This window comes from Cuculus canorus, chromosome 4, assembly GCF_017976375.1.
Source record: "Cuculus canorus isolate bCucCan1 chromosome 4, bCucCan1.pri, whole genome shotgun sequence".
NCBI classification, from domain to species: Eukaryota; Metazoa; Chordata; class Aves; order Cuculiformes; family Cuculidae; genus Cuculus; species Cuculus canorus.
This window is the reverse complement of record NC_071404.1, coordinates 52,817,441-52,839,336: the sequence shown is the minus strand read 5'-3', so window position 1 is coordinate 52,839,336 and position 21,896 is coordinate 52,817,441. Positions and strand designations below refer to the sequence as shown.

Genomic DNA, 21,896 nt, shown 5'->3' with positions numbered 1-21,896 from the left:
AAGCGGGTTGGTCCGTTGATCTGTGCCTGTCCTGGGATGCTGTCCTCGGTCACCACGCAGGTCTCTCCATTGTCCCGCAATCGTCCTGGGATGATGCCCCCAGTCACCAAGGAGGTCTTGGCTGCTATCCCGTGCCTGTCCCAGAATGATGCCCCCTCATGACCAAGAGAGTCTCTGAACCGTCCATCACCCGTCCTGGGATGATGTCCCCACTCACTAAGAGGATCTAACCACTGTTCCACACCTGTCCTGTGATGATGCCCGCAGTGACCAAGTGGGTCTCTCCAATGACTCATGCCTGGCCCGGAATGATGCCCCTGGTCACCAAGCGGGTCTCTCCACTATCCCGCGCCTGTCCCGGGATGATGTCCCTGGCCACCAAGCGGGTCTCTCCACTGTCCCACACCCTTCCTGGGATGATGCCTTCGGTCAACAAGTGGGTCTGGCCGCTGTCTCGCCCCCATCCCGGGATGATGTCCCCAGTCACCAAGCGGGTCTGTCCACTGTCCCGTGCCCATCCCTGAATGATGCCCCCGGTCACCAAGTAGGTCTCTCCACTGTCCCCCCCCTGCTCCCGGGATGATGTCCCCAGTCACCAAGCGGGTCTGTCCACTGTCCCGTGCCCATCCCTGAATGATGCCCCCGGTCACCAAGTAGGTCTCTCCACTGTCCCCCCCCTGCTCCCGGGATGATGTCCCCGGTCACCAAGTCAGTCTGGCTGCTTACCCACACCCATGCCAGGATGATGCTGCCAGCCACCAAGCGGGTCTGGCCGCTGACCCACACCCTTCCCGAGATACCTCCAGGCAACAAGTGGGTCTCTACGCTGTCCCACATCTGTCCTGGGATGATGTCCCTGGTCACCAAGCGGGTCTAGCTGCTGTTCCACGCCCATCCTGGGATGATATCCCCAGTGACCAAGCAGGTCTGGCCACTAACCTGTTCCTGGATGATGCCCCTGGTCACCAAGGGCGTCTCTCCACTGTCCCGCGCCCTCCCGGGATGATGCCCTCAATCACCAGGTGGGTCTCTCCACCAGTCTACACCCATCCCAGGACAATGCTCCTGCTCACCAAGCTTGTTTGTCCGCTGTCTCGCACCAGTCCCGGGGTGATGCTGCTGGTGACCAAGTGGGTCTGGCCGCTGTCTCGCGCCCATCCCAGGGTGATGCTCCTGGTCACCAAGCATGTTTGTCCACTGTCTCGTGCCTGTCCCAGGATGATGCCCCCGGTCACCAAGCTGGTCTGCTTACTGCCCCGTGCCTGTCCCAGGATGATGTCCCCAGTGACCAAGCAGGTCTCTCTGCTGTCCCATACCCTTCCAGGGATGATGCCCCCAGTCCCCCACTGGGTCTCTCCCACTGTCCTGTGCCCCTCCCAGGATGACGACCCTGGTCACCAAGCAGATCTGGCCGCTGTCCTGCACTCTTCCAGGGATGATGCCCCCGATCACCAAGCGGGTCTGGCTGCTGTCACACGCCCATCCTGGGATGATGCTCCCAGTCACCAAGTGAGTCTCTCCACCGTCCCATACCCATCCTGGGATGATGCCCCTGGTCACCAAGCAGGTCTGGCCACTGTCCCGCACCTTTCCAGGGATGATGCCCCGGCCACCAAGCGGGTCTGGCTGCTGTCCCACACCCATCCCGGGATGACGCCCCCGGTCTTCCCGCTGTCCCCCACCGGCTGCGGTGCGGGGGCAGCGGATCCGGCGCGGCCCCTCCGCCCCCCGGCGGTGATGCCATGCGGAGGAGGGAGGGAGGATGGAGGGGAGGGCGGGGTGTGCGGCCGCGGCCCCCCCGTGCCCCCGCCCGCCGCTCGGCCACTGCCCGCCCCGACGGCCCCGGCATGGACGCGCCCGGCCGCTCGCCCGCCGGGCCCCGAGCCGGCCCCGAGGGCGCGGCGACACGGGAACCGAGCCCGGCGGGCACCGGGGAGGAGGCGGCGTACGCCGAGATCCGCGCCTCGCCGCAGCGCCGGGAGGAGAGCCGGCAGCCCGCCGAGCTGGCCCCGGGCGGCGGCGAGCAGCGAGAGGCCGGTCCCGCCGCGGGAGGAGCGGCCGGCGGCACCGGGGATGCCGGCGGAGCGGCGGGACCGGCATCCTCGCAGCGCGGCGGGGACCGCCCGCCTTCCCCGGGATGCGGCTGCCCGGAGTCCTCCTCGTCCTCCTGCCCTTCGCCCGCGAGCAAAGCGGGCGGCTTCCCCGCGACGGGAGACCCGGCGTCGACGGAGAGCAAGACGTCCTCGTCCTCCTTCGGGTTCGAAAGCGAGGAGGACGAGGGCAAAGCGGGGCGCACGGCGGCGCCCCCGGGCGTCCCCCCCGGCCGCGACGAGGCGCACTACATCAGCACACAGGAGATCCAGCTGAGCGAGGTGGACCACGACATGGACTTCGACGCGGGGCTGGCCGCCCGCTGGGACTTCGAGGACAACAACGTGATTTACTCCTTCGTGGACTACGCCTCCTTCGGGAGCGACGAGACCCCGGGGGACACGGCGACGGAGGAGGAGGAGGAGAACAGCTGCTACCTCAGCACGACCACCAGCGACCCCAACAACCAGACGGACAGCATCGACAACACCAGCAGCACCGAGATCGTCAGCCTCACCTCCGAACGCGACACCCCCGGCGCGGAGAGGCGCGCCAGGTCGGGGCAGAGCCGCTCCAAGCAGCCGGGCAGCCCGGCCGCCCAGCTTCTCCTATCAATCAAAGCCGCTTCCCGGGCTATAAATGAGTCTAGCAACGTGCGCGGAAATCAAAGCACTGTTTTCGCCGCCAAGCATGAAGGCGACATGAGCCACCGCGCCCCCGCGGGTCCCGGCCGCGACGCGGGTTTCAAACAGGACGCGGTTCGCGACCAGGCGAAAAAATTCATCGCGGTGCCGGCGCGGCTGCAGACCCGGTGCGGGGCGGGCAGGGCGGGCGAGCACTCGAGCGGCGCCTCCAGCGCCGTCAGCGAGCTGGACGATGCCGACAAAGAAGTGAGAAACCTGACGGCCAGGGCTTTCCGCAGCCTGGCTTACCCTTACTTCGACACGCTGCGCCCGGGCTCCCGCGCCTCCTCCGCCTCCCTGCCCGACAATGCGCTGGGCGTCAATCGCTGGTCCACCTACCTGGACCTCAAGTGCGGCAGCCTGGGGCCGCGGGCAGAGCCCGGGCTGCTGCGCTCCGGCCGCTCGCAGAGCAGAGCCCTCGAGTTCGTGGTCAGCAAGCTCGACGGGGAGATCGCTCACGTCGAGGCGCCGCGGAGGCTGCGGGCGGGTCCGAGGGTGGTGACGCTGCTGGACCTGGGCGATGGCCCCGAGGCGGGCGGCGGGGACCCGGGGGGGTCCAGCAAGAAGTCCAGGTTCGCTTCCAGCCTGCTGAAAAACGTCATCTCCAAGAAGATGCAGCTGGAGCACGAGTTCAAGATGGAGCGGGGAGAGATCACCGACACCTCCTCCGCGCGGCCGGGGGCCGGGCGGGAGCCGGAGGGCGGCGCGCAGAGCTCCCGGCACTCGGAGGGAGGCTCGGAGGGCGCCGCGGCCGAGGAGCCGGGCGAGGGCGGCGGGCGCTCCCCGCCCTCCAAGGCTTCGACGCCCCGCGACCGAGCGCCGTCCGAGGAGCCGTGCGAGGTGAAGCGCAGCGCCTCGGAGGCCATCAAAGCCACCTTCCTCCGCAGCCAGAACAGCGCCTTCAGGTCCTGGAAGGAGCGGGAGGCGGAGAAGAAGGAGGAGAGGGCGCCCGTCGGGAAGCTGAAGCTCTCCCCGAGGCACGACTGGCGGGCTGACCTGGGCGAGATCTCCGCCGGCAAGTCCACCAAGATGTCCCGCCTCTTCGTCCCCGCCATCCAGCAAACCCTCCGGGAGAAGGAGCCCGGCAAGAAGGCGACCAAGTGCTCCGCCGCCGCCGCCGCCTCCTCCTCCTCCTCGCCCCCCGCCGCCAAGCCCAAAGCCCCCGAGATCAAGATCAGCCTGGGCAGCCTGCAGCCGCCCCGGGACGCCGCCTTCAGCATCGCGCAGCTGCTGACGCCGCAGATCGCCGCCCGCCCGCCGGAGGAGGGCAGAGGGCAGCAGCCCAAGCCGCCCAAGCCCGGCGACGGCCACGACAAGCTGCCGCAATTCCTGGTGCGAGACGTGAGGGAGAGCAAGCACAGAGCCCAGGGCGCCCTCCACCAAGTGCGGGACGTGCGGAAACTCATCAAGAGCTCCTACAGCTGCGACTCGGGCGACAACAGCAGCGACAAGGGCAGCGTCGCCTCCGACGAGCAGAAGCCCCGGCAGCAGCTGGTCATCGCCGGCGTCCCCCGGTCCCTCTCCCCCGTGGTCATCACCTGCCAGGCGCTCGGCCACGCCGGCTCCAAGCCCGTCGAGGGGGGGACCAAGGCGGCGGCGGGCAGGGCGCCGGGCTGCCCCCCCGAGGGGACCGTCCTGGTGCACCGCACCTCGGGGCGGCTGCCCGTCGCCACCATCGCCCCCAACAAGAGCGACCCGCGCCAGCCGGCCGTGCTGAAGATCGTCTCCAAATCCGCGGCTCCCTGGCGGCACCAGCCCCCGCCGCCGCCCGCCGAGAGGGGCCGGGGCCCGGAGGAGGACCCGCGGGAGGAGGGCAAGGCGGCGGCGCCGGTGCAAAACGCGCTGGAGAAGCTGACGGCGGCGGTGCGGAGCATGGAGGAGCTCTACAGCTTCAACAAGCGCGAGTGGAAGCGCAAGAGCGACCCGCTGCCCATCACCGACAGCCACGTCCTCTCCCTCATCGCCAGCCAGGAGCGGGACGCCGGGAATCGCCCCAGCCCCGCCGCCGCCGCCTCCCCGCCGGGTAAACCGGAGGAGCCGTCGGGGAAGGCTCCGGGCGGCGAGAGGCCGCCTCGCCGCGCCTCCGGCATCGCCGCCGACAAGGTTTCCGCCAAGGCGGCCGCTTTCGAGAGTCTGGCCCGTCAGCGGCAGCGCCTGCCGCCGCCCCCCCGCGCCGAGCCCCGCGCCGAGCCCCGCGGAGCCGCCCCCGCGCCGGCCAAGCCCCGCTCCGACGGCGCCCGCCGGGGACCGGCTGCCCCGCGGCTGCCCGCGGCCGAGGCGGAGCGCGCCCCGGACAATTACCTGTCGCTGCCCGCCCCGCGCGGCTCCCCGGGGCCCGAGGGCGGCGGCAGCGGCGGAGGAGGAGGAGGAGGAGGAGGCGGCGTTCGCCCCAGCGCTGTGTCGGCGCTGTGCAACCCGCAGCCCCTGGGGGAGCGCCCCGCGGAGCCGCCGCCCGCCGAGGGTCCGCCCGCCGCGCTGTACCGCCCGCCGCTGCCGCTGCTCTGCTTCTCGCCCGCCGCCGGGGAGCCCTTCCCGCAGACGCAGCGCAAGGTGCTGCTGGACGTGAGCACCGGGCAGTGCTACCTGGTGGACACCCCGGTGCAGCAGCCCCTCAAGCGGCGCCTCTTCGACCCCGAGACCGGGCAGTACGTGGAGGTGCCGGTGCCCCAGCAGCCGCCCGTCGCCCCCGTCCCGCTGCCCCTCTCGCCTCTCGCCCTCAACGCCGGGGCGTACGGCGCCACGTACATGCTCTACCCTGGCCTCCTGCCCGCCGCCGCCGTGCTGCCTGCTGGCACCCTGCAACGCCCGCTGTCCCACCCGGGCAGCGATGCCAGCGCCCCGGCAGAGCCCGGCAGCCCGGCAGCGGAGGCAGCCTTCGCCGAGAGCCCCTACTACGTGGCCACCAGCAAGGGGCCGCTGCCACCGCAGCAGGGGGCAGCTGAAGCGAAGCCCGTCATCAGCATCACGGCCCCCGCCACTGGCCCGCGGATCGTCGCACCACCCTCCTTTGATGGCACCACCATGCGCTTCGTGGTGGAGCACCGGTGAACAGCGCGGGTGAGTGGGTGCGGGACGTCAGGCGTGGCGGTGGCTGACGGGGTTACCTGCCACAGTGGAGCTATGCCACAGCTTCTCCTCGAGGGGGATAGGTAACAGGCGCCAGCGTCCACTGGCAGACCCTCACCAGGACTTAAAATATAAGCATAAGCTAGAAACACAAAGGCTACATGCGCCCATAGGTGCAGTTCAATATCCCTCAGGGCAGGTAAATACCCCCCTTTTTTTGGCCCAGAGACAATTTCCATAGAAACACACCATAGCTGCTTGTCACACAGCCTGTATTTGTGCAGCACGTGACTGGGGGGGCCCATCTCAGTGGGGTCCCCTTCCTCCAAGGGAGTCCAACTGGGCACCTCCTCTGGACCCACCTTGCAAGCAGCCCTTGCACCTTGGCAGCGCATCCCCCCTTTCTCACTTCTTGCCTCTTCCTCCCAGGGGAAGGCAAGTACCCGACCCTCTGCCCTGAGCCCCGGGTTCTCCCTGTCCTCGGGAAGAGCAGAAGGACCTGATCGAGGCAAACCCTTTTTTGGGGTCTTTCTCGTTGGAAGGATGAGGGAGGAGGTTACATGTGCTCCCGCAGTGGTATGAGGCTGCTGGCAAAGGCGCCCACAGCTGCCTCCTCTGCAGGAGAGCTCCAGCAGAGCCTGCGGGCACCACTGCAAATCACGATTTCTCACGGCTGTTCCAATCTTGACCTGCCACAGTCCCTCCAGTGTCTGGTTACCTAAGGCTGTGACACAGAGCCAACCTCCAAACTCAGGGATGCGCGTGCAGGGGCACCGAATGCCTGGCTGGAGCAAGGAGGAGGGAAGGGGACTGGACGTGTGGCACACGCCAAAGCTAGGGTGCAGGATATCTTGCAGAAAATAACCAAGGAACAGTGACACTTTACTTTAAAATACCTGAAATGTTAAGGAAGTGCCTTCAGGATGGATATTCCTGCGCCTTTTGCTTCTTGCTCTAAAACACACAACTTGTCTTATCAAATGCAGTCTTGGACAGAGGTACCAAAGTCTTTTGTGGCTTACCAAAGACTCACGGAGTTTGTTCTTGGTGTATATCAAGAAGCAAAGAGAAACAGCGGTGACACTTAGAGTTTTGGGTTTGGCACCAGTTTGCTCTGAGTTTAGTTTAGTCACGTGCTTGAGGGTAAATTTTTTCTTTCAGTGTTTGGGTTGTGTTTTTTTTCTTCCATAGTTCTTTTGATTTGCATCATCTACTACAACATAGGAGATTATTTGTTGAATGAAACCTTACTGAAATCTTTTATGTGCTTACTTCTTACCTGCTCGTAAATGTTTTATCTCTGAAATGCCATTCTTTTGTCCTGGGTATAAATGAAGTTGTTTTCATTGTCCCTTACAAGTTCACTCAGGATAGGCAAAGTACGGATTTAATCATAGAATCTTAGAATCATTAGGTTGGAAAAGACCTTAAAGATCATCAACTCCAACTGTACCTATCTACTACTAAATCATGTCCACAAGCACCTCATCTACCCGCCTTTGAAACACCTCCAGAGGTGGTGACTCAATCACCTCCCTGGGCAGCCTCTGGCAGTGATTGATAATGCTGTCTGTGAAGAAATTTTTCCTAGTGTCCAGTCTAAAACTTCCCCTGACACAGCTTGAGGCCATTCCCTCTTCTCCTATCACTTGAGAGAAGAGATCAATCCACCTCTCTGCAACCTCCTTTCAGGTAGTTGTAGAGAGCAATAAGGTCTCCACTCAGCCATCTCTTCTCCAGGCTAAACAACACCAGTTCCCTCAGCCCCTCCTCACAAGACTTGTTCTCCAGCCCCTTTGCCAGCTTCGTTCCTCTTCTCTGGACACACTCCAGGGCCTCAATGTCTTTCTTACAGGGAGGGGCCCAGGACTTATCACAGTATTCAAGGTGCTGAGTACAGGGGGACTATCCCTTCCCTGGTCCTGCTGGCCACATCATTTTTGATATGACTAACACCCCCAAATCTTTCTCTGCCCGGCAGCTCTCCAGCCACTCTTCCCCCAGTCTGTAGCACTGCACGGGATTGTTGTGCCCCAAGTGCAGGACTCTGCACTTGGCCTTGTTAAACCTCATCCCATTGGTCTCAGACCATTGGTCCAGCCTGTTCAGATCCCTTTGCAGAGCCTCCCTGCCCTCCAAGAGATCAACATTTCCTCCAAGTTTAGTGTCATCCGCAAACTTGCTGAGGGTGCATTCAATCCCCTCATCCAAGTTGTTAATCAAGAGCTCTGCCATACTACTTCAGTCAATCTTTTTGGCCTGTAGGCTGGATTCAGACCATTGGCACAAGGAATCAGTTATTTGTGAGACTTCATTTTAGACGCTTGCTGGTTTTGAAAAGGCTATTTCGATCTTACAGCAACTATTTAACTAAAAATTCCTAGTTTCTTGATCTTATTTCAGTCTTTAAAAATGAAACCCATCATGTGTCCTGGTGTGATTTGCCCCTCATTTCCCGGAGGTTATCCTGCCTTGTCATGCACGTGGCTTGCCATCAGTGCCTGCAGCATCGCTGTGGTGGGTGATGCTCTTGGCAAACGGTGCTTTCTTATTGGTGGCATTAATAACTGCATCGATGCTCTGCTTTTTTGCATTATGTTGGAACTCTACCATTGTTCGCAGGTGTGAAAGCTGCCCCAAGAGATCAGTGATGTGGAAATTTTCACACTCATTACTGAAGGTCATTCAACAATTGGAAGACATTCATCTTTCATCATTAATGATGACGAGAAGCATGTTGTCTAATACGGACAGGGATGCACCTGCCCTGCCATCTCAGACCTGCGGAGGCGGGTGTCCTGCTGGTGTATAATGGATGCAGTGTGTGCTTTTTTTCTCAATCTGTTCCAAAGACCAGTAGACCAAATAATTTTAACTGTGTGCTGCAAGATGCTTTTGTCTTGTCATCAGATTTTGGTTATTTATGTATCTGTCAGCGGAGAATAAGGCATATGCCAGAGGAGAATCACTTCTATAGCCACCCTCCTGTTACTCTATTCTGTCTTTGTACCTACTCAGCTTTTTCATTCATCTAAACAGCTTTCATGTCCCTGTGGATCTCCTCTCCTCTCCTCTCCTCTCCTCTCCTCTCCTCTCCTCTCCTCTCCTCTCCTCTCCTCTCCTCTCCTCTCCTCTCCTCTCCTCTCCTCTCCTCTCCTCTCCTCTCCTCTCCTCTCCTCTCCTCTCCTCTCCTCTCCCAGTTTCCATTCTTTTACTAGTCAAAATGAGCTGAATGAATGCTCTTTCCATGCATGTACTTCCTTATGTACTGCTCATAAACTCTTCCTGCCTTCTTTGCTGGAATTTTTTTCCTTTCTTTTTTTTTTTCCTTTTCTTTTTTTTTTTTTTCTTCGTTCACAAACTGTGTCACTGTGTCAAAGACTGCTCCATCCTGGTCTCTGACACCTCTTGGAGATCAGCGTGACAGAGCTGACTGGGAGCTTTGGTGGGGGTGTGATGTCCCTGGCGCTGTTGGCACGGAGTCCTCCTCACGTTTGCTGCTCTCCCAGCACTTCTGTCTGTGGCTAGTGCTTTCCTCTGCATAATCAGTGGGGGGAAAATGGATCCTATCGCTTTGGATTCTGGCAAAATCCAAGGTGCTATTGCTGAACAATTCTTAATTTTTTTTTTTATATATATAGCAAATATTAGAGAATATGTACATGTTCCTGACAGATACCATAAAGTCGCTTTTCTCTCTCCTCTGCTTCACTCACAGTAGTTGGTGAACTTTTAGGAACACAGCTCATGCCTGCTGCACTCCTTCCTTAATATGAAAAACTTCTATTGCTAATTTTCAGTTCCAGTAAACTTGCCATCTCTGCTTGCATCTGAACGCAGGCTGTGAGCGACTGCCTGAAGGGAGCTCATTCCCAGCCTGAATGATTGAAAAATGTGGTTTTAGCTTTTGTATCTATTTCCACTTGTTTTCCAAGTTTCTGCCTTGCATTAGTTAAATAATCTACCAAAGTAGAAAGTAACGGTAGTGAATTATACTGCCGATATTAGAAGGCCATTTTTCCTTGTTGTGTTCAAACATGTGCCTAAACTTGAGCCACTTTATAGTTACAGGAATACATGGGGCATTTATTTTTGTGGTGAGAGTAGGCTAAGCCAGACGTAAGCAGTTCTGTCGCCAGAGTATGCAAATGTACTTATCATTGTGTTTCTTCCTACCTGCCATCAGACAATCTATGCCTGCCTTTAAAAATCATTTTTGTGTAGATAGCATGTATGAATGACTTTTTTAAGCACTTATAAATAGATATTTTTGAACTTTGTTTTAATATTTTTCCCTATTCAGCAAAACGTACGTTCTACGTTATTAAGGACAAAAGTCAACTTTAAGTGAAATATGCAGTACGTAGAATTTGCTTACACTGATGCCTTCACTCAAAATTTAGTAAAATACCTCTCTGATTTATTGGGAAATACAGGAATATTCCAGGAATTAAAAGGGCTGCAGCATTTGATCTGGTAAATCAGTCTACTAATGGAAATAAGCCTGAGCTTGCGTTCAAGTCCATAGCGTCTGGGAAACATTTTAATAGCACTTAGCCTTGATACCAATGAAAGTTAAGTGTTAGCTTAGTTACCCTTCTTGCCTGGGATGCTTCGCTGGGCCAGTATTTGAGTCTTGACTCCTCTAATCTCAGAGCACATGATGACACGTTGTTTCACTTTTGCTTACATATGCCATACAGGATGCTGTGGTGGTAAGTAAAGTGCTCAGGTCTTTAGCATAAGTGGATTGATTGAGAGCAGCCCTGCAGAGAACGACTCGGGGGTGCTGGTCGGTGAGAAGCTCGACATGAGCCGGCAGTGTGCGCTTGCAGCCCAGAAGGCCAACCGTATCCTGCATCAAAAGAAGCGTGGCCAGCAGGTTGAGGAAAGGGATTCTGCCCCTCTATTCCTCTCTCGTGAGACCTCATCTGGAATCCTGTGTTCCAGTCCCTGAAGGACTTTCCTACAGGAAAGCTGGGGAGGGACTGTTTACAAAGGCTTGTAGTAATAGAACTAAAGGCAATGGGTATAAACTGGAGAGGGGCAGATTTAGACTAGACACGACGAGGAATTTCTTCATGATGAGAGTGGTGAGACGCCGGCACAGGTTGCCCAGGGAAGCTGTGGCTGCCCCATCCCTCGAGGTGTTCAAGGCCAGGTTGGATGGGGCCTTGGGCAGCCTGATCTAGTGGGAGGTGCCCATGGCAGGGGGGTTGGAACCTGATGATCTTTAAGGTCCTTTCCAACCCAAACTGTTCTATGATTCTATGATTCTATGAATAGCTTCCTACTTATGTGGGGGGACTTCCCCAGAACCAGTCCGCGAGGAACCTCAGGGTTGCAAGGCACCACACGTTTCACAACTTGAGCAGCAAGGATCAGGTCTGCTCAAAAAATAAGGCTGCCCCACTACTGACTCATTTTAAAAAGTCAGGCACTCTTGTCTGATTCTTGGCAGTAGCTTAGGAAATCAGTAGCAAGAATAGCATGACAACCATGGAGATACTGTGCACTTCTCTGGAGCAGTAAAGATTGCTCAAATGGTTGTGGCAGCTCTCTGACAATCTACTTTTTATTAATGATGCTTTTCTGTTTGTTTGGTTTTTTTACAGGGCTAATTATGAAGAATCATGCTCCTTAAAGCTGAAATACACTTGGTAACCCTAAACATTCATCCTATAAACTGCTTCTACGGTTTTCTCATTTTTTTGCTTCATCATACAAAACAAGTGTGTAAGTTTCTTGTTTTCTCCTAAATACCCCCCAGTTTTGGAGTCCACGTGCATTTAATTATGCAAGCAACGCTAAATTACTGCATTGTTTTCTGCAAAGTTGTTTTTATATTGAAGCCAGTCTGCGAGCTTTAGGCATTGCCTCTGTGCTGGTGGCTGGCGGTAGTAGTGCCACTGCAGCTGTTTGTAAAATACAGGGTGTAAATGCAGCAATGTTACAGTGCGGATCAGTGCACAGCTTTGTCCAGGTCGCTGGAATATGTTGTGATGATCCAGTGCAGCCCAGCAGCTCTTCAAAAAAAATAAAAATAAAGCCTTCAGCTCTCTCCCACTGCGGTAAATGAGGGTCTTCCTCACGGGTTTCAGTGACAATTGGCGATTGGATGTCTATTTTGTACTCTGCACTTCTGCACTTGGCATTGCAAACAGAGAGATCTGTAGTGTTAGGATTACCTTTAGTGGGTTTTTTTTGGCATGGTTCAAAACAGATTGTGTAACTGCCAGTAAACACATTTGATTGCTTTCATCTTTTGTTTGTTCCACTGTACTGTGTAGAACATCACAAGTTGCCTTAATTATAACAGTGTTTAAATACTGAAAAGCCAGAAATGGAATGTCACATTTTTAGATTCTGGTTCTAAAGGAGAGAACAATATTTATTTTTTTTTCTTTAGGACTACAGCCTTAAATTCTTCCTTAAATTGCAACACTGCTGAAAATGTAATCCTAGTGATTCGTCTATGAGAGGAGTTTTTAATGTTACTGCCCCAATAATATGCAGTTGTTTCTTTAGCTGTTGTTTGGCAGGTTTATCTGAGGGCTACATCCATGCTATACATATTTACTAAGAAAGTATTTCCTTTTTGATCAAGAAAATATAAAACAAGATTATTCAAAATGCAGTGATATGTGTGTTGATATGTCAAACTCAAATGGATTCTTCTGTCGCCAGCAACAGTTTGTCGTATCAGAACAGAATTGTTATCATGACAGTAAAACTAAAATACAGTAATGTGTTCCCTGCCCAAAATTCCAGTTCAGTGCAGCACTTTGGAAAGCTAATAGATGTAAGATCAAGCCTAAATTATTTAGCATAAAGCTTTCTTGAGGTAACAGGTCAGAAATTTAAAATCTAAATGCAAAAGCCGAAAGTCTGTACTTAAGCATTTGCCAACAGGCAAGATTTTCCCGTGCCTGTTCTCAAGGTTTCCTGCTGCTAAGGAAATTTCAGGGATTTCCACTCTTAAAGAAAGCTCCAGGTTTTCATTTCCAGAGTAACTAGTAAGGTAAAGAAAACTCAGCTGCAACTGTCTTTAACCATACGTATGAGACTGTATTTCAATGCTATTTATTTGTTTACAGGCACAAATTGAAATTGCCCTCAGGATGAAATGCACTGCAAGTATACAGATAGTGAGTGATTTAACATTTATCTTCTCATTTATCTTCATCCATGTGGAAATCCAATGAAAAAGTGTTATTCTAACCCTTTTAAAGAGCTTGGCACACCCAGCTAGGCCATATAGCACGTTAGCTTAATCCCTCTCTTTGGCTGTACGCTCGGCAGTTACAAGCCTTAACTTCCTACCAGGATTCAGGCTGAATGCCTCTTAAAGAAAATGAATGCTTCTTCACCGTTTCCACGACTGATAAGTCCATAGACTTTATGACTAGAGTATCGGTGTTAAACAAAACACAACTTCAGACTGCAGGACGGTGCAGGTAACAGAGTAGATTGTCCACTGTGCCATACACGGGTGTGGTATGTACACGATAATCCTAGCATCCGTGTTTCAAAATGTTTCTGTCCTATCTTTTCTTATATCGGTGCTCAGAGCGAAGTTTCACGTTGCAGTTTACAAGGTACAGGTTTGCACACACAAACTCAGGGTTTACAGTTTCACCTGGTGTACTTGAAAGGAAAAAAAATACGCAGAAAACAAGTGCCCAGGATTTCAACATGTGTCTGTGGGAGGAAAATTTTGCAGGGTTTTTTAATTGCCTGTGGAGACGAAAGCAATGAAATGAGGCAATACCAACAGCTATTTATTTTCTCAGGGGAGATTTCTTCAGTGGAACGTGTCAATCCTAATGACAAAAAGTATTTCCTTTATTTTGTCTGTTACTAAAGACTCCATCAAGGGGTCAGTTCTGCAAGGAGTCTTGTTTCACAGACCCAGTCGAGCAAAGCCTTCACACACGTCTCTCACGTCAAATATCTCAGCAGATTCCTGGGAACTTCAGTGGAAGCGCAGTTATTTTGGTTTTTCACCCATCGACACAGTGCTTTCCTGAACTTGGCCCAGAGCATTGAGTGCCTTGCAGACCCAAGTCCCAGGCTCTTCGCTTTATACCTATAAAACCAGAGCTTTGGGCTTTGGTCTAGTCAGACCCAGCCAGTAATGCCACCAAAGGTCGCCAGAAAAAAAGTCCGGTAATATGGTGCTTCTCCTTGTATACCCAGTGGTGAATTTTTCCAGCTGATGGGGTAATGTGTAACCACATATCTTGGATTAAAGTCAAGCCCTCCACGTCAGGGTGCACAAGCTGCTAGTATTATATGTTTTATGGTGCAGTCATAGTATGTTACAGCTGAAATTCACCTCATGTGCAAAGCAGGGCAAAATCCTGTGCAACACTTAAGTTCCTTTCCAGCCCTGCCGTCAGGGTTCAGGGTCTGCCACAGCCGGCCACTTCCACATGTTTTAGGTCAGGATCCGATTAGAAGTTTGAGCGGGACTGCAGTGATGCACAAGTATTGTTCTGGTCTTTTGCAACGGGGTTGGTTTCACTCAATTAAATTTAATCCTTGGTGAATCTCGTGGTGAATGATTTAAAATGTATTTATGGGTTGTGTGGGGTTTTTTTTTTTTCCCCTTGTCTGCATTCAAAGCTACCTTTACTCTCTAGTGTTGATGGCCAAAGCGTCATTCCTTATGCTTCTAAATTACCATTAACTTGTGGCTACCCGAGAAAACATACTTTTAAAGATGCTTGTGTTTTTTTCCCCTTTTCCTGTTTTTTTGTTATTGTTGTTGTTTTTCTTCTTTTTTTTTCTTTTTTTTTCTTTTTCTTGCCTTTTTTTAAGGGGGTTAGTTATCAGTGTGAGGATATTTAAAACTGCAAGTGTGAAGGATAGTGATTGTTAAGAGGATGTGGGTGGTATGTCTGATGAGAAAGCAGTGGGCTATAAGGCAAAGGGGAAAATGTTGTGAACGCCTTGTGTCGATGATTGTTGACTGGGGGGGAGGGATAAAAAAAAAAGAAGATATATAACTGGAGAAAAATTGACTCTTTGAGCTGCTCTCAAAGTAGACAACACCATGGCAAGTTCGTAGCCAAAGCCCAAAGTGATGCTGCTGCAGGATGCCGTGAGCCTGGGATCGAAGGACAGTGGAGTCACTCTGAGAATTGCACTAACAGCGCGTTGCATGTTGGGAACGCTTCAGAACGTCACAGCCATGTGAGAACGGACTGTCTGAACCCGCTGAGTACTAAAGTTTGTAACTGAATGAGTTAGCATTTGTATTATGTTCGGATTTTTTTTGAATGTTATGATAAATAAAATGTATTTTTCAGTAAAAGACACACTGCAAGTAAGCCTGCAGTTCCCTGCTTGGTTGTATTTTTGTGTAGTTACCTTCCCTCTTGTGCAGAACGAGTGATAACAGAGGCATTCCTTTAGACTCTGAGTAGTCTTCAGGACATGACTGATAGGAATGATGAGACCAGAATGCAGCACATTTAGTCACAGAGAGTGCGAACACAGCAAAGCAAGAAACGGATAATGCCCTGAAGTCAGGTCTAAGCAAGCTACCCAGGATAAAACAAAGCACTTAAAAAAAAAAAAGAACAAACAAAAAAACCCGTGTACTTCATCGTTGCTGTAGTCTTGGATTGTTGCTATTGAGAACAAGTCATCTGCTTGCCAAACCCAAACTCTATCCCTAGGCTGTCCAGCTGTTTTATTTTTGAGGTACCCATCATCTAGTTCACAAATTCCAACCTGACACTGCAGAATAGCACCTGCCAGCCCAGTTCTGCCACTGCTCCGCTGTCCATTGACCTCTGCTGGACAAGGCACACAATTCAAGTTTAAAATGTGGTTAAAAACTCCCTCACCAGGGTTTGTGTTTATTTTGCTATTTTTAACAAATCCTCCTGTGTCCTAAGGTGCAATTGCTGCATGTGTTACACGGGCTTATTACTCCTAAAATGTATCCCTGCTTAAGGACTGCAGTTCCTTCTATGCTGTGTAGCCAGACAAGTTCTCTACCAGATACTGCGAGTAAGTTAGAGTTTGCTTTACAAGTAGTGTATTCATTGGGAATCCGGACTAAGTATTTCACAAGTTGTTGCATGTGCGTTAAACCTTGCACCTTTCACCAAGTGTCAATTAATTTTATTGAAAGCCAAATAATTAGAATTATGGTCTTGTTCCCGCTAACAAAAGGAAAGGAAGATGCAGTCAGCATGATTGCAGGCTCTTCTGAGAGATCGTGCTGATTTACACCCAGGCAGCTCTGGCTGGTGTCCATTATCGGTAGGAAGATATCATTTTACTAGGAGTTATTTATGGGCAAGTGTTACAAAAATAGTGATGTTTAGTCTCCCTATCTGCTCACCTGTACTGCACTCGTGGCTTAATTCGTAACCTCCTGTGGAGGTCTGCCTTCCAAACCAATGATGTTTATAGTCCTCTGTGATTTCTGCACCAGAATATGTTTAGGAGTGGAGAGAGAAACTGAATCCTGGAATCTGAATATTTTTTTGAAGAGTAGATGAAAAACACTCCTTAAAAAGTTGCACCTCTTGAAAGTTCAAGGGAAGGATTTTGTAATCTCTTTTGCAAGTGGGTTGCTTTTTGGACTTAGCTGGTTTATCATTGCAGCGTTCTTTCTGTGGCTTCCGATTAGAAAAGACTGAGCGTTTGTTTGCTTCTCTAAACGTCACGTATAAATTATTGTTTAATTGCTACCAGTTTTGATTATTTAAAAGTACACGTAGTAGCCATTATTAAAAATATGTTGCATGTTTGTGTTTAGCCCCCACCGATCTGATAAATGCTCACAGTGTTTGCTTTGGTTGTAACTCTTAAGTGTGTTTTCACTTCAAATGCAGGCTTAAGCAATGTATTGATTTCACCTTATTTTTAGAAGATGGTCGGTTTTGTTGTTTCTGTAGCTATGGAGCCCACATAAGGAAGCCGTGGCCTTCCGTTGCCCAGCTGTTGGAATAAACCCCTTCTGGAATCCCCATTATGTCCAGCTGTTAGGGTCAGATGGCTTCAGAAGCAAGGGTCTTGCTGTGATACTAGGGGGTATCCACTAGGACACATAGCACTCTGAAGGAGCAACACAGGGGCTTCAGGCGCTGTGTTTGATTTAGTTTCCAGGGATGTTGTCAAAGCTGCGGAAGTCCCCAAATTGCCCTTGCAGGCTGGTTGTCCCATTCTCAAAGTTTGCAGCAGTGCAGATGCGTTTCATGTGAAAGAGAAGCGATCTTGGTGTCGTTGGACAGATCCATGGCAATAGGTGGATTATCTTTCATAATGAGAAAATATTCTATGTTACACTTTTTTCCAAAAGAAGCACATTATTTTGATGTGCCAGAGGGCCCTGTTTTACAGGCACACGTTCAGAATGTTCCTAGATTTGATAAGTTTGAGAGGGGCTAAACCTTGCAGTGGGATTGCTAATACCAGACACAGATAATACAGACGTGAATTGCGTTATCTGGAAACTTTTCATTCCGATTTCGGGTTGTGAAGTCATGGCAGATCGTTGATGTAAACTAGGATGTGGGGCTGAGGTCGTCATCTGTTGATATCTCAATGGTCTACAAGTGAAGAGCTATTTCTCTGAGCCACTCTTTGTCCACATGCTATATTTAGGGCGTCGGATCACTGCAGAAGACTGCTGCTTTTAGGTGTGTCAACACTTAGCTCTGACATTATTTTTGTTTTGTACAGCACAAATAGCAAGTAGTAATAACAAATGTAAAAGCTTGTGTTCGGTTTCAGTTACTGAAACAGTAGCGGAGGTATCAAATGGTGTCTATAAAACAGAGGATGCAGACTTTGAGCATGGATATTGAGGGAAAGAGGGAGCTTCGTGGGTGTCCTGCTGGAAGCAGAAGGACTGTGCTTGGGGAGAAGGCGGCGAGGTTTGGATGGGAGGAGGGACAAACCGCCCCTCATTGAGGGAGGAGGAATGCCTGGGGACAGGGCATAAAATCTGCAGCAGAAGGGTGAAAGAGAGTATTTAAGGCTGAGGATCTAGAGCAGGTTTGCTGGCAGTGCTGACCACGTTATTTTACAGGGTGGTGTCCCTGCCAGCAGTGTTGGTATCGCTTGGGCCTTAACTCATTTCAGGTTAAGTGTCAACACTGAAGAGGAATGCCTACGTCTTACCACTCCTCTGGGCACAGGATTTTGGTGGGCACTTCAGGCAAATCTCCTGGCTAGAGGGGAACCCATGACAAGTGGGTGTCCAACTTACATTATTGGTTCCTGTGTGGTAGTGAATGAAATGGTTCCTCTTGCCCCTGTCAACACCATTCCTTCTCCAAAGAGAGGCTTTCCCAACCCAGGAGGTAATGGAGAAAAAACAAGACTGAAAACAACACATTTTTTCACACTGTATTTTTACCTGTTTTATTTATTCTTTGACTTAAAGTGTGTCAGCATTTTCAGGAAAGACAACAAGCAGACTGTTTCATCCCATTGATAGTTTGATTTTTGCAGATTTCTGCACTCTTGTTTTTTCGTAACACAAAAAGATTTGGATTTTTTTTTAATTCTTGTAATACTTTTTTTTTTTTTTTTTTGGTGACAATGTATGAATTTTTCATGCCTGGTCTTGTTTTTTTGAAAAACAATTGTTACTGGCTTTTTATTTTACTTTTTTTGTGACCAGCACTCACCCACCTTGCCCTATAAAACTTAAATCAGATGGATCACATTAGAGATCAGCTGAGCTGGGATGAGGTCCATTCTTTCTTAATCTGCAATGCTGTTGTAAATGTAAACTGCATTTTTTTTACACAGTTCCTATGAAGACACTGCTTGAACAAGCAGAAAGGTGTAAGTCATTTTAAACAGAGGACTTATATGAGTAGTGATTACTTTTTTGCATTGAAATGTGAACCTAACTTACCTAGAAGAAAATGTTCTGGCTCTGCACAGGCTTTGCTAGACTATGTATTCAAAATGGATTTCTTTCTGGACTTTTTCTGTCATCATAGTTCAGAATGGCCTTAGCGGGTGCTCATTTTTAAATACACCTGCCTTGATTACACACAGGCACACAATTTTTCAGGAGCAACCAATGTTGTCTTGGCTCTGCTCCTGGTGATACTACAGAAATTATACCATTGATTTCAATGGAAACAGGATTAAGGCAACCGTAAGCACTTCTGGAACTGTTACTCCACACTTGTAATCAATTGTATTTAACTATAGCAGCTAATAAAAAAAAAACCCAAAAGATAAATAATAATAATAATCAAGCTCTGACTACCTAAAAAAAGGGAAAATCCTTAAAATCATGTGAAATAAAACCTGCTTTTTTTGTAAACTGGCAATACTGAGTAAGCAGGAATTCATGGTCCCATTTAGATATTAATTGTACTTGAATATTTGACTAAGGATTGGTCATGGGCCTAAAACACCTAAATACTTTAAAATATATTCATAAATAATCTTCTTTATACATCCTAATTGTTCTCTCCGCATGTTAAAAACATGGACTTCTGCATTTCCCAAGAAAGAAAAATGAGGGATTAGTTTTGCTTTCGACACAAAAAAAGTAAAAACAAAGAACTAGCATCACCCTTAAGGGAGTGCATGGAATGCTATCAAATTGGTCTTTAGCCTTAGCATTTTGTCTACAAAAGTCTTAAATATAGGTTAATATGTAAACACTGTGCACGCACTGAGAGTTTGATCCTGGCCTGTTGAAATCAATGGCAAATTTCCCATTAACTGCAGCAGTTCAAGATTAAGCTCCAAGTTAGCACAGTGCGTGCAAGCCTAAGCTAGTGAGGGAGCCGTGGATTCAGGAAAGCAAAAGCTTGGGTGCCCGTTTCAAAACCAGTTGCTGGAGGAATCAGACTTTGCGCCGAAAACTTTCCTGCACATGTTGGAGTTTTCTTGATGGAGAGGGTATTCGTTACCTGCCAACAGTTCTGCTTTCCCTCTCCTTGCAGTGTACTTTCTGCCAGATCGTAGACTCTCATACTTCGTCACATAACGCCTGTAGAGACACAACATGGTGGTCTGGCATTAGCAAATTTCTGCAAAATCCATACCCTGTAGGTAAAGTTCTGGATAAACACTTTACCTACAGACAAGATTGCACTTCCACAATGTGTATGTACAATCAGAAAATGTTTGGGAATCTGCAGAATAACAGATACTGTTTCCTTAGGATTTCCTGGAGATCCTCAAGTTCTTTAGTTCCTCTCAGGCTCACCATCTTTTGGATCAGAAAAGCCTGACTGGAAAGCTAGCACAGGCTCTGCAAATGTCATCGCCCTTAGGTCCTAACAAATAGGGATTAGGAGGGAGTAGTAAACCTAGCTTCTCACATGGCAATGCAATTACTACTCTTTGGCTACTGGAGAGCATCTTTTTTACCTTATTATGCAGTTGTTTAGCCTTCAGGAAAGTTAGCGTCCTAGTAAAATATGATAGAACACAAGGCCTGCAAGAACTTAACACACCGGGAACTTTTGCCAACACTAGTAAATAGCAGATGATGAAGAAAACTTTCCACTTCTAGTTTATGGCTATGCCGTTCCTCTCTCAACAGTGTAACAGAGAACTACTGCTGACAAGGATGGAGGTCCATCAGAACCAATTGTATGCAAGGGCACCAGTGTCTTGCTGTTTCAGTTGGTTTACTTAAAATCACAGAATCATAGAAACAATAGAATGGTTTGGGTTGGAAGGGATCTTAAAGATCATCTAGTTCCTACCCCCCTGCCATGGGCAGGGACATCTCCCACTGGATCAGGCTGCCCAAGGCCCCATCCAACCTGGCCTTGAACACCTCCAGAGATGGGACATCCACAGCTTCCCTGGGCAACCTGTGCCAGTGCCTCACCACTCTCATAGTGAAGAAATTCCTCCTTATGTCTAGTCTAAATCCACCCTTCTCCAGTTTATAGCCATTTCCCCTAGTCCTATCACTACAAGCCTTTGTGAACAGTCCCTCCCCAGCTTTCCTGTAGCCTCTTCAGGTACTGGAAGGTTGCTATAAAATCTGCTCAGAGCCTTCTCCTCTCTACTTACAAAATCAAATTAGAAACTCAGCCTGAAGTGCACATTCAGAGCAAGCTGTTGTCTTCAAAAAGGTCCTTTCTGAATCTCAGAGGTGAGAGACAGGGAAGAATGGGTTAGCAGAGTTTGGTGTGCATAACAGCCTACATTGCACCTTATCGTATTTGACTGAAATTTGGCCTCTATTAATCTCTTGTGGCGGTGAACACCAAAAGTTTGAGATTCAGCAGCTGGCTAGAAGGCTACCTCATAAGTTTTGTGCTCTTATATCTTACCTGAATGGAGACTCGACTTTGTCCATCTGCATACAGACTAAAAATGGGTACTGTGAAAACTGCACCGTGGAGATGAAGTCTAATGTTGTTTCTACTTCCAAAGTGGTTTCTATACCAGTTTTTACAAAGAAGGAATCCACCTCGATGTTACCAACTGTAAACACGGCGACCCTGCAAATAAGTTCCGGCATTACAACTAGTTCAAAACAAATTAAGAATGAGAAAAATTAATTGCAAACAGTCCTATCATCCATACATAAAAGCTGCCCTCAAAGGAGTCTGTTTTCAAGTATAAATTCAGATGAGACAAGAAGACATTGGTAGTACTCAGGTGGAAAGGAAAAGTACAAATATTCTCCCATGCATGTAACTTGTTTAATTTTAACTCATCTGCAAGGTCTTTTATATTTAAATTTTTCTTCTTGAGACTACCGGGGCTCAGGAGCCTGAGCTCTCTAGAGCTGTAGCGCACAATGGGAGCATCTCACCGGTTCTTGACGTTGGTTTTGGATTCCCTGTACCACAGGCTGAACTCCATCCCTCCTGAGATGTCAATGGCCAAGCCACCCAGGAACTCCGTGCTGGCCCTTGGCCCAGACTGCAGCTGAATCTCCTAGAGCCATCAGAAAGCACAGATACCACCCCTGTTATTGATTGCAGACCTCAGTGGTTTCCTTACTCACTTCTGTACTCTGATCATGCCACTCATCATTTTGCAGGAACAAAAACGAATAGAAGACATTTCTGAAAGGGTGGACAGAAC

General features: G+C 50.3%; 2 protein-coding genes across 3 annotated transcripts in view; one reads left to right on the top strand and one right to left on the bottom strand.

The window, feature by feature from the left end:
• Positions 1–792: 792 nt before the first annotated feature.
• C4H4orf54 (chromosome 4 C4orf54 homolog) lies at positions 793–15,154 on the top strand. 2 transcript variants are annotated; one of them, XR_008449560.1, is made up of 3 exons: positions 793–5,831; positions 11,456–11,576; positions 12,938–15,154. XR_008449560.1 is itself a non-coding variant. In XM_054064626.1 (2 exons), the coding sequence occupies exon 1, from the start codon at positions 1,743–1,745 to the stop codon at positions 5,820–5,822; it is 4,080 nt and encodes a 1,359-aa protein (XP_053920601.1). In that variant the 5' UTR covers positions 793–1,742; the 3' UTR covers positions 5,823–5,831; positions 11,456–15,154. The 2 variants fall into 2 exon arrangements, 1 of the variants encoding a protein (XP_053920601.1); XM_054064626.1 differs by having other exon boundaries at positions 11,456–15,154.
• A 3,067-nt stretch (positions 15,155–18,221) lies between these two features.
• Positions 18,222–21,896, bottom strand: part of MTTP (microsomal triglyceride transfer protein) — a 28,925-nt gene continuing 25,250 nt past the window's right edge. Inside the window, exons 16-18 of the mRNA XM_009558549.2 lie at positions 21,622–21,746; positions 21,134–21,304; positions 18,222–19,830 (exon numbers count right to left, since the gene is read on the bottom strand). Coding sequence (XP_009556844.2) covers positions 19,662–19,830; positions 21,134–21,304; positions 21,622–21,746 — 465 coding nt within the window. The 3' untranslated portion in view covers positions 18,222–19,661. The remainder of the gene's footprint in view (positions 19,831–21,133; positions 21,305–21,621; positions 21,747–21,896) is intronic.

Excerpts from the sequence above, each read along its gene's own strand:
- C4H4orf54 (XM_054064626.1), top strand. The coding sequence starts at position 1,743 with ATGCGGAGGAGGGAGGGAGGATGGAGGGGAGGGCGGGGTGTGCGGCCG.